This window comes from Stegostoma tigrinum, chromosome 6 (assembly GCF_030684315.1).
Source record: "Stegostoma tigrinum isolate sSteTig4 chromosome 6, sSteTig4.hap1, whole genome shotgun sequence".
Lineage (NCBI taxonomy): Eukaryota > Metazoa > Chordata > Chondrichthyes > Orectolobiformes > Stegostomatidae > Stegostoma > Stegostoma tigrinum.
Genome location: NC_081359.1, coordinates 69,051,617 through 69,070,229, shown reverse-complemented (window position 1 = coordinate 69,070,229; position 18,613 = coordinate 69,051,617). Strand labels below are relative to the sequence as shown.

Genomic DNA, 18,613 nt, shown 5'->3' with positions numbered 1-18,613 from the left:
TAATATTGGCCAGTTACTGATGTCAGGCTAACAAGTCCCTCTACTTACTTAAATAACGGATTTACATTTACAAATTTTCAATGTGAAGGCACTGTTCCAAAATGTTGAGAACTTTGAGAGATGATTACCACTATGGAGTGGCATCCAGCATCTGACTGCTTGTATTATTTTTCTTCACTTTTGTTTACTTTTTTTTATTTTTGCACAGCGTCCCAGTTTCTAAGTGAAACGTCACTCAGCTTTCTCAAATCAAGGCACTTGTTAGCAAATAGTTGGTTTTAGGAACTGTAGCAAATTGTAAATTAATTTGCTTTGTGACATTCAATGCCTTGATATCAAGAAGTGTATCACCCATAAATGACATTTTTGTGATAATAAGTTTACTCTGTGGGTAATCACAGAGTCAAACCATTCTACTGCTACTCCTGAGGGAATGCCATTTTGCATCCAAATACTGTTTTTTGTTACTGGATTTTCACAGAACATTTGGAAATTAAGCTATACTAGATTCTTTTAATCTAGCATGTCTTGATTTCATCAGATTTCAAGCTTCCTGCAGACTCTTGGCTGGCTTTCGAAAAGGCCACTGCTAATAGCCAGGAATCTAAACCAGCGTGGTGCTCTCTTCACTGAATGTGAGAGACAAGGGCAGGAAACAGCTTGTCTTTTCAACCAAAGCAACTGTAGATTCCTTTAAGAGGCATGTGTGATCAGAACCAACGGGTCTAATTTAGAATATTTAATTCCATCTAAAATTGTGTACAGAAAGCAAACTGAAGTGAAAGAATGATGGACTAAGAGAGAATAAAATAACTGCCATAAAATAAGCAAAAAAAAAACATATTTCAAAAGGAATAACCACAAATAAATAAAATTGGAACAAGTGAAATTCCAGACTTGTAAAAAATAAATCTGGAGGGCCAGAGTTTGTGTGTGTGTTTGGCAGAAGTTAAGATTTATCATGGCATTAAAAATTCACTTACACTTGAATGGACGAGTCCTATTAATGACAAAAACTGAAATTGCTGGAAAGGCTCAGCAGGTCTGGCAGCATCTGTGGACAGAAATCAGAGTCAATGTTTCAGGTCGAGTGGCCTTTCCTCCGAATTCTCTATATAGATGCTGCCAGATCTGCTGAGCTTTGAATATTTTTGTATTTTTCTCTCCGATTTACGGCAGTTCTTTCAGCTTTTATTAAGACCTGTCACTACTTGATATGTTCAGTAGGTAGCTAGTGAACAAGTAGCATAATGTTAGTCTTCATGTATTTGAATGCTGAATTTCCTAGTGAGTAATCAAGTTGGTAAAGCTTTTGAATGAGCAGAGCAAATTGGTCAACAACTTCCTGCATTCAGTATGCAGCTGCACATGCACAGGGCCATTGTTTCAAAACAGTGACAGCTGATAGAAAGGACAATTTAACAAACTCCATCATTATCATACCTGCTTCAATGCTCTTTCTGTGTCAATACCTTGAACCCAAGGAGCAGCAGGATTAGCAAGGCAATCTCCAGCATTTCCTTTTCTTGAAATCCCAATCCGTTGCCTTCGGAGGTAACGGAAGGCTTCAGCCATAACAAGTATCCCATCGTATGTTAGTGCTGATGTGTACTGAAAAGGAACATTCAAATTGGTCAAAATACATTTTATTTGTTCTAAGCTTTTCTTCATTCAAAAGAATATAAAACAGTGGTAACATGTATATTTAGCTTGGATTTTCCAACTGTAATCTTTAGGCTTATAATACACTGTGGTAAAACCATAAACTCTTAGTCGTGCTTGAGTTTTGTTACGTTCTGCTCATCCTTATCTTGGGCACTGGCTTTTTGTTAAATTCTAAAACCAACATGCTAAACTGTCTGGGATTGTAAGTTCAAGAAATGCTTTAGGGATGAGTCAATGAGCCTGGTTGCTACAATCATAACAATACATTGAGCCATCACTCTGATACAATTGCTATGAGGCTTTGATTGTATTTTCAGCTTTGCATTAGCCGAAATGGTTAGGTTTCATGAGTTCTTTCTGTTATGGAAAAAACATGAAATGTATCCCCAAGTGGTTGAAAATATTTTCCTTTGAAGAGAATTTGTGCTTTACATCAAAATGGGGTTGAGTAACATAATAATGGAAGCTCTTTTAAGAGGCCAATCAGATCGCACTTCTAATAAGGTCAACTGCAAATATCTTAAGCAGCAAAATTAATGGCTTAACAAAGAAAATGTGAGAAAATACCTAATTCCAGTGGTGCAGTGAGTCAAATAGAATTACAACCATGGCTAGTCATCAATTTTCATACGTAAACATAGAAGATGTGTATTCTCCAACTTGGAATTATATATAGCTCTTGCATGAACTCTGCTTCTAACCCTCAGCTCAGCTTTATTGCCATCCTTGGGATCAGCCTTCAAAGACAACTGACACACTGAAACTACTGCTTATAAATAATATCCCAATATCCATAATAAATATGACTGACTTGTCCATGAACTTAGGACTGAGAAGGCAGTTATTCTTAACAAATAAAACTGGTCATAAATTGAGCATAAGTGGAAGCATTTGATGAATGAGGAATTAATGAAGGACTCACATGAACAAATTATACAGCTGATGTTTATGCGAATTACTAAAACGTACTGGGCAATTTCATTAAGGTCTGTCACATGAGCTGTTCTCTGAAGGCTTTCCACGCAAATTGAGTTCACAACTGGGAGCAAGGTTGAATTCTGGACTCATCCAGGAATTGAGGAATCATCCACGAGGCACTTATAAAACATAGAACATAGAACAATACAGCGCAGAACAGGCCCTTCGGCCCTCGATGTTGCGCCGACCTGTGAACTAATCTAAGCCCCTCCCCCTACACTATCCCATCATTATCCATATGCTTATCCAAGGACTGTTTAAATGCCCCTAATGTGGCTGAGTGAACTACATTGGCAGGCAGGGCATTCCACGCTCTTACTGTTCTTTGAGTAAAGAACCTGCCTCTGACATCTGTCTTAAATCTATCACCCCTCAATTTGTAACTATGCCCCCTTGTACAAGCTGAAGTCATCATCCTCGGAAAAAGACTCTCACTGTCCACCCTATCTAATCCTCTGATCATCTTGTACATCTCTATTAAATCCCCTCTTAGACTCCTTCTCTCCAATGAGAACAGACCCAAGTCCCTCAGCCCTTCTTCATAGGGCCTGCGCTCCAGACCAGGCAACATCCCGGCAAATCTCCTCTGCACCTTTTCCAATGCTTCCGCATCCTTCCTGTAATAGGGCGACCAGAGCTGCACGCAATATTCCAAGTGAGGCCGCACTAGCGTTTTGTACAGTTGCAGCATGACATCATGGCTCCGGAACTCAATCCCTCTACCAATAAAACCTAAAACACCGTAAGCCTTCTTAACAGCACTATCAACCTGGGTGGCAACTTTCAGGGATTCTTCTGGCAGAAGATTTACAAATTTAAATAGAGAAAGGCTTAGAACGTCTGAAGCACAAAGCAACTTGGGAATCTTAGTTCAGGATGCTCTTAAAGATTGCCATTCAGGTTCACTTGGCAGTCAGGCAGGCAAATGCAGTGTTAATGTTCATTTTGAGAGAGCTAGACTATAAGAACAGATACATACTGCTGAAAGCACAGCCTCAGTGAAGGGGTGGCCCTTTAGAACTGAGTTGAGGAGAGGTTTCTTCATCTAGAGGGTGGTGAATCTGTGGGACTCATCAGCACAGAGGGTTGTGAAGGCCAAGCCACTGAGTTTACTTAAGACAGAAATAATTAGGTTCTTAATTATTCAGGGGATCAAAGGTTACAGGTAGAAAACAGGAGAATGAGGTTAGAAACATGTCAGACATGTTCAAATTGTGAAGCTGACTCAATGGACCTATTGGCCTAATTCTGCTCTTATATCTCATGGTCTTATGGAATATTTAAGCCTTCTCTTTATGATGAAATATTTGTGAAGGATTTCCCTCAGCAGGTTGTTTAACTGCCTACCACCATTCACAACAGGATGTGGCAGGACTGCTGAGCTTAGATTTGATCTGTTGGTTGTGGGTTCACTTAGCTCTATCACTTGATGCTTATGCTGTTTGGTAGAGAAGTAGTCCTGTTTTGTGGTTTCACCAGGTTGATGTCTCGTTTTTAGGTACACCTGGTACTGCTCCTGGCATGCCCTCCTGCACTCTCCACTGAACTCTGGCTTGATGGTAATGGCAGAGTTGGGGATATGCCAGCCTATGAGACTGCAGATCGTGTGTCAGAATGCAATTCTGCCATTGTTGATGGCCCACAGTGCTTCACTGATGCCTTGTCTCAAGTTACTAGATCTGTTCAAAATCTGTCCTGTGTTACAGATGCTTCATAAAATCTCCTACAATTGCTGGTGGCCTACATGACACAAGGGTTCTCAAGACTCCTGATAGTTGGAGGCAGCATGACATAGGAGCACCGTTAACTTTTCATAAATAAAGCCTTGCTGCATCTGCATTTCAATGAGTAATAATTTGCAGAGTGTGTGCTTTGAAAGCCAAGATGGCCACCACTTCCTGCACAAATACAAATGGCATCGACAACCTCTTATTGACCACAGCCCTTGTCTCAGCTCTGAATCAGCAATAACATTGTGGCATGATCATAAGAGGATGTTACTGGTTGTAATGAAGAAAAATTTGGCAGCAATCAGGTTGCTGGAGAGAAACTCCAAGCCCACCTTCAATACCAGGAGGAAACTGCAGAACGGCCCTCCGGGTCAGCCAAATGGACTGGATGCCTGGTGCTCCTTCAAAACTGCCAATAAGCAAATCCGAGGCAAAGTGGAAAGAAGCTGAAGGCACCAACAGGAAAGAAACAATTAGTTTCAATTAGCTGAGAAATAAAAAGTTGTAAGTGTATAAATCTGAAGATCCTGGCTCTTTCAAAGCCACAAAGTCTCTCTGAAAAGAGCCAACATGACAATAAAATGACCCCTGTCCCACGACTGGGTTTATTCTCAACAAAGATCATTTCAAATTGACAGAAGAGTTGAAAAAAACTCCACATGATGAATTTCTTTCGAACTTAACATTTATTAAATTCTCATATTCTTTCATTATAAAGGTATCTGAGAAACAGTTCACCTGATCTCTGTGCATGTGGTCCTCTTCATGCTTTCTAGAGGGAGCATTTTTATGATTCACAGCTGACTGATCTAAATCTCTGACCATGCAGAAAAAAATTGTCAATTGAAAAGTAGTGTTTTTCTTCAATTAACTTCTCAACTACTCATTTCTACATTATTGGGTGTGACTGTCTGGTGAGTTCCCAAGAAGGAGGTGGTGGAGTTATTCTCAGTCCTATCTACAGCTCCTCCTTTGTAGAAATACAGGTTACAGCACTTCAGGCACACAGAAGGTATGGTCTGCTAGCCATTACAGAGACATTGTTGTAAAATGACATCATTTGGCACTTAAATAGTTAAGGGGACACACAACATTTACAAAATACAAGAAGCCATGCTGTAATAACTCCAAGGACCAGAAAAGGTGGAGTGTAGCTCTGTTAATTAATGATGGTATTAACACAATAGAGAAGGATGACCTAAGTTTAGGAAATCAGGATGCAAACATGATTTGTGTAGAGAGGAAAAACAATAAAGACAAGAAGTCACTTTTGGGCAGAGTGGTATACAGTGATAACCATATGGTAGGAGAGGGGACAAAGGATAAATTAACGGGAGCTTGTCAGAAAGATAATGTAATAATCACAAGGGATTTTTAATCTACAAGCATACTGGAAAAATCAGGTAGGCCAAGGCAGCTTTCATGGGGAGTTCAGAAAATATTTTTGGGACAGTTCCTTAGAACAGCACATTCTGGAGTCAACTGGAGGGCTAGCTATATTAGACCTGGTAATATGCAATGAGACAGAATTAATGAATGACCTCATAGAAAAGACACCCTAGGTGCAGTGATCATAATATGACTGAAGATGTGTTTGAATTGAGTGAGGGAAGAGTGTTCAAGCATTTTAAATTTAAAAAGGGCAATTGTGAGGTATAAAAACAAAGAGATTTCCATTTTCCATTTCTGAAGAAGTGTCTAGGCCTGAAACATCAGCTTCCCTGCTCCTCTGATGCTGCTTGGCCTGCTGTGCTCATCCAGCTCTACACTTTGTTATTTCAGATTCTCCAGCATCTGCAGTTCCTACTATCTCAGTCAAGAGAGATGTATTGGCTGACATTTAAGGGAACAATTCAAAATAGAAAGAATAGAGAAACAGGAAAGATCATGTTTGATGGGAAGACTTACTCCAGAGGTTAACTGAAAAAGTTAAAGATTGACTCAATCTTAAAGAAAGAGTACATAATTCACAGGAATGGTTGACAGGTCAGAAGATTGGACAAAATATAGAAAATAGCACATACAATGAAAGATCAATAAGATGAGAAAAATTAGAATTTGAGAGAAAGCTAGCTAGAAATATTAAAATATATAGCAAGAGTTTCAGTAGCTATCTGTAAACGGAAAGAAAAAAATGACAAATTGAACGCTGGTCTTTTAGAAAGAGAGTTTAGGGAGTTAATAATGGAAAACAAGGAGAAAGGCAGATGAATTTAACAGGTATTTTTCATCAGCCTTCACAATACAGGACACAAGTGATATTCAGGAAAACCTGCAAATCAGGAAATGGGAGGGAGGAATGCAAGAAAATTACAATTAACAAGAGTGTGGTAATGAGCAAGTTGTTGGAGCAGTCAGCTGGCAGGTCCCCAAAACCTGATGAATATCACTCCAGGGTCTTAAAAAAGAACTTGCTAATGAGATAGTTGATGCCTTGGTTTTAATTTTCCAGAATTCTTAAATTCAGGGAAAGTTCCATTAGATTGGAAGATAGCAGAAATGGAAAGAGACCGAAACCAGCAACCTACAGGCCAGTTAGCTTAACATCCATCAGAGGGAAAATATTACAAGCTATTATTAAATACAATGTAAGCATGGCACATCTAAAAATTGAAAGTAATCAGGTCAATTCAAACAGTTGTGTAGATGGGGATTCCTGTTTAAACAATGTGGAGTTAATTGAACAAATTAGCATGTGCTGTTGACAAATGGGAGCCATTGGATGCAATACACTTAGATTTCAAGACGATACTTGATAAGGTGCCATATTAATCCTTATTGTAGAACATCTTTCTCCCCGTCAGTATGATGGTTTTCTGTTAACTAACCAGAGACCAGGCATTTTGATGCTGTGAACTTAATATTTTGTAAATGGCTTGGTTTCAGGGACCAAAATTATGTTTGTTAAACTAACTGATGACACAAAGATAAGCGAGAAAGTAAAACGTGACGAGGACATAATGAGGCTACAAAAAGATAGAGATCAGTTATGTGAATGGGCAAAGATTTAGTAAATACAATATAATGTGTGAAAATATGAAACTATCCATTTGGTAGGTAAAAATGAAAAAACACATTATCTGAAGGGTGGGAGATTGTAGAGTTCTTAGGTGCAAACAAATCTGGCCAAACCACAAATATGTTAGTATATAGGTATAGCAAATAATTAGGAAAGCTAGTAGAATTGAAAGGGGAATTGAATATGAAAGTAGTGAGGCTAAGCTTCAGTGGCACAGGGCATTTGTGAGTCGTAGAATACCATTATTTGGCCTCCTTATTTAAAGAAGATCCAATTGCATGAGAAACAGAACAGAGAAGGTATCTTTCCATTAATAGTGGCAATGACCAGGTGGTCTCATGAAGGAAAGGTGCAAGTTTAGAAAAACAAAAAGAAACCTAATTGAGTCATAAATTGAGAAATCTCAAAAAGGGTGGATATAGAAAGAATGTTTCCTCTTGGAGGAGAATTTAGACCTAAGGGGTCACACGATAAAAATCTTCTTTTTTCACTGAGGGTAGTAAGCATTTGGAACACTTTTCCACAAAAGAGAATGGAAACAAAGACAGTATAGTTTTGAAGCAAAGTCTGATGCTTGATAACCAAGGAATGAATGGTTATCGAATGTAAGCAGGATTGTGGAGTAATCAGATCAACCATTGTTTTATTGAAATTGTGCAACAGGCTAGAGGGTGCAGGGACCTATTCCTCTTCCCAGTTTGTATATTTTCATGATCAAGGAATAGTCTTAGTCTCCAAGGCCAATACTCTCTGGAGCACCAAGTCGGGGAGAACACCACAAAGCAGCATGTTACAGGAAACTATTAATGGTCCCTACTGCAGGTGTCATCTCAGGATTTGTGCCTCAGATTCAAAAGATCGATCGGCTTTTCTGTTGCTGCTCAGTGGTCTTTGCTCTCTTTCGCCTTTACGTTGGGGTTCTACACAGGTGTTAGGAGCCTTGTCTTTCGAGCAAGCTTCTGTCACGTAACATTCACCTACAAAGGTGATCAGGTGATCTGAAAAGCTGAGACACTGAATTGTCTCAAATAGAAGCAAAATATTACAATTGTTTGAAAACTGAAATGAATATACAGTCATACCAGGTTTGAAACATTAACTGTTACTGTCTCCACAGATGCTGCCCGACCTGCTATATTTTTCCAGCAATCTGTGTGTTTGTTTCTGGATTGACTCAATATGGACAAGTTATGATGCTTCCTGAAGCCTTGCTCCCAAGCAGTTGGATTTTTCTTGGGTGTAGATTCGGTGATTGGGAATCTGTCATATTGACAAAGGTACCTAGCTGCTCGACATAAGTCTTATTGGCCATATATATCCTTCTTTGCTTGATTGCTCAGATCTGTGTGTGATGTGTGTTTTGGCCTGACTTCTCGAAAATGGTGTCCATGGCTAGCTTGGTGATGGTCACTGACCGGAATATCACACAAATGTCCTTTTCCATTGTGGCAACAGCATCAAGAAAATACCTGATTGAAATCGCTTCATCCTCAAAGATAGTCACTGCATTGTTGGATATTATAATCACAGCTATTCAAACAATCTGTAGACATTTGGAAGCAGAACCATAATAGAGCTTTCCCCAGGTAGGATCTATGATCAACTCAATGATTCACAAGCATTGAGAAGGAAGCATAGGATCAGATGAAGCATCATGCCAAGAAGTCCAATATTACTGTCACTTGTTGCATTCTACACAAACCTGCTCTGTAAATAGTCCTTAATATAAGTTTGACAAAACATACATCATCACAACAGGAAATTGAAGTCAGACAGCAAATATGTTTTCAAGTGTTGTTGCCATTTGATATCATGCAGTTATATCACCTTTCTTTTGACAGTGTCCCTATTTAAGATAATTTCACCTGTTTCCATTTCTGTGGTTCAAAGATGACTCTAGGTACGCTCCTCCTCTTGCACATGGTGTAACGTTGCCTCCAACATGATTTTTGGCTCATCTGGCAATCCCAAATGCTCATCAAGGCAGGAGGACTGATCACAATTTTGTCAATCAGTAATGTAGCAATGCTCATGTTATCTCCTGTAATATGACAAACCTGGTGGTGTTGTAAAATCTTCAGCCATGCAAGTATCAAAATATTCAACTATTAACGTATCACATAGAAAAATGCTTTTGGAAGGGTTTCATGCTACAAGCTAACTGAGGTAAGGGGCAGTAGAAAAAAGAACAAAGAACAAGAAAATTACAGCACAGGAACAGGCCCTTCGGCCCTCCAAGCCTGCGCCGATTGAGATCCTCTGTCTAACCTGTCATCTAAGGGTCTGTGTCCATTTGCTCCCCGCCCATCCATGTACTGTCCAGATATATCTTAAAAGACGCTAACGTGTCTGCGTCTACCACTTCCACTGGCAACGCGTTCCAGGCACCCACCACCCTCTGCGTAAAGAGTTTTCCATGCATATCTCCCTTAAACTTTCCTCCTCTCACTTTGAGCTCATGACCGCTAGTAATTGAGTCCCCCACTCTGGGGAAAAAGCTTCTTGCGATCCACCCTGTCTATACCCCTCATGATTTCGTAGACCTCAATCAGGTCCCCCTCAATCTCCATCTTTCTAATGAAAATAATCCTAATCTACTCAACCTCTCTTCATAGCTAGCACCCTCCATACCAGGCAACATCCTGATGAACCTCCTCTGCACCCTCTCCAAAACATCCACATCCTTTTTGGTAATGTGGCAACCAGAGCTGTACACAGTACTCTAAATGTGGCCGAACCAAAGTCTTATCGTTGCTGCATAATAACATGTGACCTGAGGGCATACAAAGTATGAGACATAATAGGCAATATATTTGTAAGCATTCTTGATCTGTTTTATATTTGTGACTAGTTTAGTCCCATATTCTATTACCTTCAGATCAATCTCTGTTGGTTTCTGAAACAAATCTAATCATCATAGAATCCCGACAGTGTGCAAGCAGACCATGGAGCCCACAATCCTCTGAAGAGCATCCCAACCAGGCCCAGCTACATATCTTTGGACTGTGAAAGAAAACTGAAGCACCCACAGTATACCCAGGGAAAACATGCAAACTCCACCCAGACAGTTGCCCAAGGATGGAATTGAACCCGGGTCCTAGGGCTGTGAGGCAGCAGTGCTCAACACTGAGCCAATGTGTTGTCCCTCAGTCTTAGTAATTCTCAGTCTTACTACTATTGTCACAACAATATAAAACACAGCCTATAAACTACAATCTCTGGCACTGTCTGATCATTGTTATTTTTAATCCCCATTCATATCGTTTCCAGTTGTAAGTCACTGTTCCAACCAAGACACCTCCTGCAAAGGACTAAATATAGAAATTGCAGTGACAGTTGGGTAAGCCCCTGAAATGTCCTGCATACCTCTCTCTGCATATGCAATAAATACTTCTGCTAAAAAAAATTCAAACCAATTAGGTTCTATCCATGCATTAATGTGATGCTTTTACAAAACAGAGACTTTTGCAGTGACTTTAGACTGTCAGCACTGCTATTTTAAATGTAAGCAAGCTTCTAATATTCTATTATGAGGAAAGAGTTTCTCCACCAGGTGTGCACTTTCATAAAGTTATTTCTTATACAGCACGAGTATAATGGAATTTCTGCTCAATTGCCTTAGGATGTCAGTTATCAAATGCAACACTATGACATGTTATAGCGTCAGTCATCTCAACCTTTATTAAGTCTCAGAGTGTGTAGTGCAGGTTTGTGTAATGTATTTGCTTGACTGCTTTCCCTTAGTACAAGTACATGATTTATGTCTTCTGCTTCGTAACTGTACACAATCTTGCAGTTTCCCTACAGAAAGGAAGAGATGAAGTAGGTGGAACTCTTTTCTGCGTGCCTAACTGGTAGGGATATTAGACAGTAGATAATGCTGGAGTTAAAAACGCAAAAGATATTAAAGCAGTGGCATGCAGGAAGAAAGACTTACATTTGTATAGTGCCTTTCACAACTTCAAGACACCAATAAAAAACATGATTATACCCATGAAGTACTTTTGATGTACAGTGTATATTACTATGTACTCAATGTGATATGTCGACAGTCACTGGGGTGGTGATCAGGCAGTGCCAGAGATTGTGATTTATAGGCTGTCTAAAGGTAGTTTCGCTGATGAACAAAGCTTTCACAACAGTAACCTGGAATATTAGGTTGTAAAATCAATAACACACAAGGCTTTTTTTTAAATATCTGTAGTCAGACAAAGGAAACTAGAAATTTTCATAAAAGATGCTCTGGGAAAAAGTGATTGGAATGCAATAGAATTCCATTTTAAGTTGGAGTGACAATATGTTTCCTCATTTGCTCCCAGGTTCAAGGAACAAAATGAGAAAACCTTGACTCTATTTGACACTCCCATTTCAGGCTGATCTGGCATTGCTCTCGGCCTTCAGTTCCATAAAATTCACCCTTTTCTGCAACACTTACAACCATGACACTGAAATCTGCAGCATTTGATACTACAATTCTAACACAACTTGCTGCAGACATTTCCTTCCCCTTCAGAAATGGCAAAGCATCAACTGCAACTTGTGGATAGTAACGGCTGCAGATGTTGAAAGTCAGAGTTGGTAAAATGTGGAGCTGGAGAAGCACAGCAGGTCAGACAGCATTGGAGCAGCAGGAAAGCCGACTTTTCAGGACTGATGAAGGGTCCCGACCTGTAACGTTAAATTTCCTGCTCCTCTGATGCTGTCTGACCTGTCTTCTACAATTGCAGCTTGCAACTTTTCTTAAAACAAACCGGTAATACCTCTCTTGAGCTTAGTGCACTGCCAGGAAATTACACTGTGAATGTACTGATATGAACTCACCTTGCATTATAGTGGAAGGTCATATTTCTAAACCACAGGCATGCACAATACATAAGGAACAGCAGGCTCAATGCTTCGGTCATAAAACTGTGGGGTTAGTCGGACTATAATGGTTTTTTTCAGTTCTGTTGGTTCCTCATTCCAGTTATTTTGTAGCTGCATGTTTATCACCCCAGTGGCTAATGCGTGAGTCAGCATTACCTGCTGTCTCATCTCCTTCCCCAAAGAGCAACAGGAACATAGCACAATTGTGCACTTGCTTGGTTGACAGTACTGAGCCTGGCTGCTACCTCTTGGCAGATACAGTAATATTCCCACTTATTGGGAAGGATATCCTGAAGTGCAAAAAAACAGAACTCAGACAAACATCAAGCGTACTTTCTCTTGAGAGCAGTTTCCTATGTTCCTGGCATGAGCACATTACAACAGAGATCACATAACTGGTCCAATAATTTACCTAATTTGCCTTTCTGAGCAGAAGGCCAAGCTCTCTAAGAAAATCAATTTACAGGAAAGACAGTACTGTAGCAATGTTTGAAAGCCTTGATTTTAAAATGTTGCCCCCTAGTCCCAGCACACCTTTCCTCCGTCATAAGGTCAGAAATGGGGAAGTTCACTGATGACCACATAATGTCCAACACCATTCATGACTCCTTAGGTACTGACACAGTCCATGTCCAAACACAGCAAAACCTGGACAATATCCAGATTTGTAGCTGAGAATTGGTGAGTAACATGCATCATACAAGTGTCAGATAATTACCATCTCCAACAAGAGAGAGCCTAACTATATTTCCTTAGTGGTCAAGGGCATTAGTGACACTGCATTCCCTTGGTATCAACATACTGAAGGTTGCTATTGACCAGAAATTGAACTGGATTAGCCATATCTTGCGGCCACAAGAGCAGGTCAGAAGCTAAGGATCCTGAGACGAATAACTCACTTCCTAACTCCCCACGGCCTGTCCACCACTGAAAAGGCACAAGTCAGGAGTGTGGTGGAATATTTTCCATTTGCCTGGATGAGTGCAGCTCAAATAATACTCAAGAAGCTTGACATCACAAGGATGAAGCAGTCTACTTGCATGGCACTGCATCCACAACCACTCATGCATCCACCATTTAAGCAGCAGCGTGTTCAAACTATTTGATGCACTGCAGAAATTCTCCAAGGCTCCTTAGACAGCACCTTTCAAACCCACGACCACTCTCATCCAGTAGGACATGGGCAACAGGTACATGAGAATACTACTATCTATGTGTTCCCTTCCAAACCACTCACTAGCCTAACTTGGAAGTATACAGTAGGTCCTTCAGTGTCACTGGGTCAAAATCCTGGAAAAGTCTCCCTAACAACATTGCAGATTGAATTACACCAAACGAACCTCAGCAGTTCAAAATGGCCGCTCCCACCACACCACCTCCTCAAGGGTAACTAGAAATAGGCAAGAAATGCTGGCCAGCCAGCAAAGTTTACAATTCCTCAATTAATTAAAGTGCCACAAAGTACTCTTTGTCATAATGGCAGAATGTAAAATGGTACAATTCAACCTGATGTACATCAAATGTATTTGCAAATTTGAAACAGATTTGTGAAATGTTTCTTTATGATGATAATTGCATTTTAAGTTAATGTTCTGTCCTATAATTGAATCAAATTCTTCAGGAAGATTACTTCAACTGACCATTCCTTACTTTGCAAAGAAGGGCTAAAACCTAAATTGAAAGTAAATGCCATGCTTTATAACAAAACAAGAAGAAAAACAGCTCATTAGCTTCATCCATCTTACACAACCTCTTAGTTCATGTGTGGGATGTTGCCAGACCATGCTCACTTTCCTCCTACCTTGGCACCAAGAATCTATTCTCCACTTCAAAAAAATGAAAAAAAAAAGAAATATTGATTTATTTTCTGCTTGGTTCCACTGCGTCTGGATAGGAGACAGACTGTTCCCTCTGAACTCTAAATGTGAAGTGCTATTGCTACTATGTTCAGTTTGAGATTTCTTTACACTATAATCCCCATGCTTCTTTAAGGGTGGATTTAGTTATTTTTCACCAGCACAGTGAGGATGACTTTCCATGGGAATTCTCCTGAGCATTAGCTGTAAAGATTCAGAACAAATTCACTCTCTCTCTGCCTAGGAGGCTTTAACCAATTAAAGCAGTCAATATAACGCTCAAATTGACTTTGCATCAATAAATATGAGGATTTGTACACAACGCTGTAAAATATACAAATTCATTAGTTAATACGAGTTGAAAGTTTATTCCGCAACATCTTCCTAAAGGAAAACAATTGTTCAGAATCTACATTTAAAGCCAATTAGTGATTTCTAAGCTGCCATTTATGGCTAGTGTTTCAAATGTATTTGATGGTGTGAAGAATTTAGTGCGTATCATAGAAATTCTTCACTTTTAACTTGAGACGGTCATGAAATTCTGGTATCCAGCTAGTCGCCTTTTTTCAGCTAGTTCTATGGGAGTTTCTGAGGAATTGAAATATCTGGAATTCTACAAAAAAGTCTCAAGTTTCGGAGAATTTCAAAGGACTCAATTAATAGGAACATAGGAACAGAAATACCACAATCAACCTCTCAAACCTATTTACCTAAACTTCATAGTTACTCGGAGGAATTAGATGGATTAAAAACCTGGTCTACCTCCTAGGCAACCACTGATTTAAACCCTATCTCGTCATTCACCCCACCAGCTACATCTCCCCAGACATCATCCCAGCCAGTCTCAACCCCTCCATCTATCCCAAGCTCTCTCATTCATGAGGCACTCTTCACCCACCTGCCATCCTACCTTCCAACGTACCTGACATCCTACTCAATAACCCACCTGGCACTCTACAACACTAACCCACCAAGGAGCCCAAACCCCTAACCCACCTGCCATCCTACTGTATGAGACCAGTTGCAGCTTACCTTCCACAACATCCTACTCACCGATGTACCTGGCACTCTGCTTCTTGCAGAAATTTGGCATCCTAACCTGCCTACCATCTTACCAGCTGGTATTCTACTACCTACAACCTGAACACACCTTCCAGTCTTTGTCTCCAGTCACCTGGCTCTCTATTTACCTTATTCCTTATCTCCCATGCTTACTTTTCAGGCTTATTTTACACAGTAGCTGTCAATGTGTCTGCAGGACATTTAGATAATAGAACATAGCATTCATGGATTTGTCTCCACTTACTAGTTACAGGAAGCTTCTGTGTAGGAAATTTCAGGTCAGACCTTATCACAATATGAGTGTGCAGTTAAGTGTGTACTTCTAAGTCTAATCAGATTTGAAACTAAAATTTCCATCATCATTCCCTGTAAGCTGTGAGGAATGCATGCTGCGCACTGTCAATTGGTGTCAGCATGCCATCCTAGCATTCGCTTGCTGTTCCGAAAGTCACTGCCATGCAGGAAAGAAAATTAGAGGGAATGCTGTTTCTGACCTCAATCAGAATTTTGGGGCTGATGTGTATGTGCTATTTTGAAACCTACAAGAGTTCCCTGCAAATATGTTGCTGTGTCAGCTCTTTCTATTTTTTTCCCTCTGTTTTCTTCTGCTTTACTTTCTCTCTCTCTCGAGCATGGCTTGATGGGTGTTGGTAACCATCTAATACTTTGCCAAGTGGTCAGCCTTGAGTGAAAGCAGCATTCCTGTCTCTAAGTTAATGGATTTCTAGGTGCATTTTCAAGTATATCAGAAGACAGAATTTTAGAAAGCAAAAAGCCAGCTATTTAAGTAATTTGCCCATTCACCTTCTAAAAGGTTGGAAGGTTCAGTGATGAATGCAAGAGTAAGGAATGAAAAATCTAATGGCTTTACATAAAAGAAATAAGTGATAGGTGTGAGTTTTGAAAGAAACACTAAGGACTCAGCCACGGCCTATAGCAAGTCTATCTTTAACAAAGTATTTCAATGAGGTTGTGGCTGGGCAGGTGTGAGATAAAAGAAGAAAAAGATTAATTTTACATTCTGTAGATTTGACAATAAGATATAGTTAGTCAATGATAATGACTAACTCAATGCAAATCATAGGATGGTTCATGTTTTTTTTAAAATAAGTTCTTAATGGGAAGTATTAGATATTAAATAATGTGCTATCTCTTGGAGCTTCTTGGTGGTACAAGGAGTTTACAGCTGTCTTAATGAGGGGTTTAACTTAATAACTGGCTTCCCAGAACAAAGAGGATGTTAGGAGATTGGTGTTAATTAGTCTGAGCTCAAGCTTGCATGTACCAGACATGCCACCTTAAGATCATAAGACATAGCAGCAGAGAAACACCATTCAGCCCATCGAGTCTGTTCCACCATTCAATGAGATCATGGATGATGTGATACCCCTCAACTCTATAGTCCTACCTTTTCCCCATATCATTTGATTCCCCTATTGATTGAAAATGTGTCTATCTCAGCCTTGGATATACTCAATGACCCAACCATCTACAATAAAATAATCCAGAGGTTCACTAACTCTAAGAAATGAAATTCCTCACTGTCTCAGTCTTAAATGTGCGATACCTTATTCTCAGATTATGCCCTCTGATATTAGACTCTTCTACAAGCAGTAACAACCTTTTTGCACCTACCCTGTCAGGACTCTTATAAATCATATATGTTTCAGTAAGTTTGCCTCTCATTCTTCTGAATTCCAAATAAGTATTGGCCTAACTTACTGAACTTCTCCACATAAGACAGTTCCTCCCTACCTACTATCAGCCAAGTGGACTTTCTCTGGACCACCTCCAACAACAGTATAACTTCCCTTATAAATAAAGGTAGCCTAAACTGTTCACCATATTTTAAGGGTGGTTTGAGAAATGTCTTGTACAGTTTTAGCAAGACCTCCCTATTTTTATAGTCTATTCTCTTTGAAATAAAGCCAGTATTCTATTTGCCTTCTCTATTACCTGCTGAACTTGGATGCTAGCCTATTGTGGCCTTTGTATTTCCTTGGGGATGGTTTGACAGGAGACATGTTGATTTAGTTTTGTGTTGTATCTGGGTGGCTGGAGCTAGTGGTGATTGGAAGACACTAGAATGGAATGAGGGGCTGTGAGAAAATTTGCCAGAAGCTGCAAACGACCTGGAAGAAGCAGCATAGGGAAATTAGCATTCAAGCATTTTATTCTAATTTTGGAGTCACTAAGTAAGAGAGCAGTGAACTTCATGCTGTAGCTATGGAGTACAAAGTTGTGTGGTGCTTAAGGAGAGTTGGTATTGCTCAGCTGAGTGTTAGGGAAAAGGACTGAGAGAAATTTCATAATTTGGGAACACCACCGACAGTAGCATCCCAAGCTTGAAGACAACTGGTTATTTCCCCTTTCCCGTTTGTAACCGTTGAATATTAATTGAGAAATAGAGTTGTGAGAGCATGGAATGCATTGCCAGCAGCAGTTGTGGAAGCAAGGTCATTGGGGTCATTTAAGAGACTGCTGGATATGTATATGGTCACAGAAATTTGAGGGTGCATATATGAGGATCAATGGTCGGCACAACATTGTGGGCTGAAGGGCCTGTTCTGTGCTGTACTGTTCTAAATCAAAGACTTCTATATGTGGGAACCAGCCACCCTGTGCCTTCTGAAAACAAGTATCTGGAGAAGGAAGATCAAGAAGCAATATTCTGATCAGCCGAAGTATCATCTCAGCAAACCCTTTTGACAGGGACCACTGAACTATCAGTCCCAGTCCTTTCCTCCATTCATAATACCGGTTTCTTTTTCTGTTTATGTCTGTCTGTATGTATGGGTAGAGAGGGAGTTTATAAGGGTTTATACTCCCTCTAATTTCTCCAGTCATTTGCCAGTCCAGACCTCTGAAGTCTATGCATGGCAGCAACTGGGAAAAACCAAAGGTGAAATAACCAGCTCACTGATTAGTATGTGAAGACCATCAGAGCATCTGTATTGCTACGCAGCTTAGAGGGGGCATTGATAAGAGGGTTAGAATCTTAACTAGTCGAATTATATGCTGATGGTGCATTATTAAACTGTAATTAGAATTTATTTGTTTGTAATAAATACAGTATAGAAAACTATATCTAATAAACAGTTAAATTAGGAAAATTCTGTGTGCTTGCAAAATTTTTAACTTTAGTGCTGACTCCAGGAATAGAAGGTTTGATTTGCAGCACATTAATCCAAGAAGCCATAACATACTGAGCTCTACAGAAACAGATCCAACTTGGATTTTGGAATTCTCTCTGCGTTTCAACAAGCAACATTGATCAATGAAGCAATCAGGCTAATCCCTCTATCAGCCACTTTAAAACCACTTTTTCAGAGATTCACTGATCTTAACTTCAACTTCTCCTCTCCTAGAGTAGCTACATAGAACATAGAACATAGAACATTGCAGCACAGTACAGGCCCTTCGGCCCTCAATGTTGT

At 39.8% G+C, this 18,613-nt stretch overlaps 1 protein-coding gene across 13 annotated transcripts in view; it reads right to left on the bottom strand.

Moving 5' to 3' along the window:
- The window catches only part of LOC125453697 (glutamate receptor 4), a 225,062-nt gene that overhangs the window by 108,592 nt on the left and 97,857 nt on the right, over window positions 1-18,613 (bottom strand). For all 13 annotated transcript variants that reach the window (XR_009445847.1, XR_007247817.2, XR_007247818.2 and 10 more), the window contains exon 7: window positions 1,444-1,611. Coding sequence is in view for 10 of the 13 variants with exons in the window: in XM_048533576.2 (XP_048389533.1) it covers window positions 1,444-1,611 (168 nt within the window). In the remaining 3 variants the exon portion in view is untranslated. The remainder of the gene's footprint in view (window positions 1-1,443; window positions 1,612-18,613) is intronic.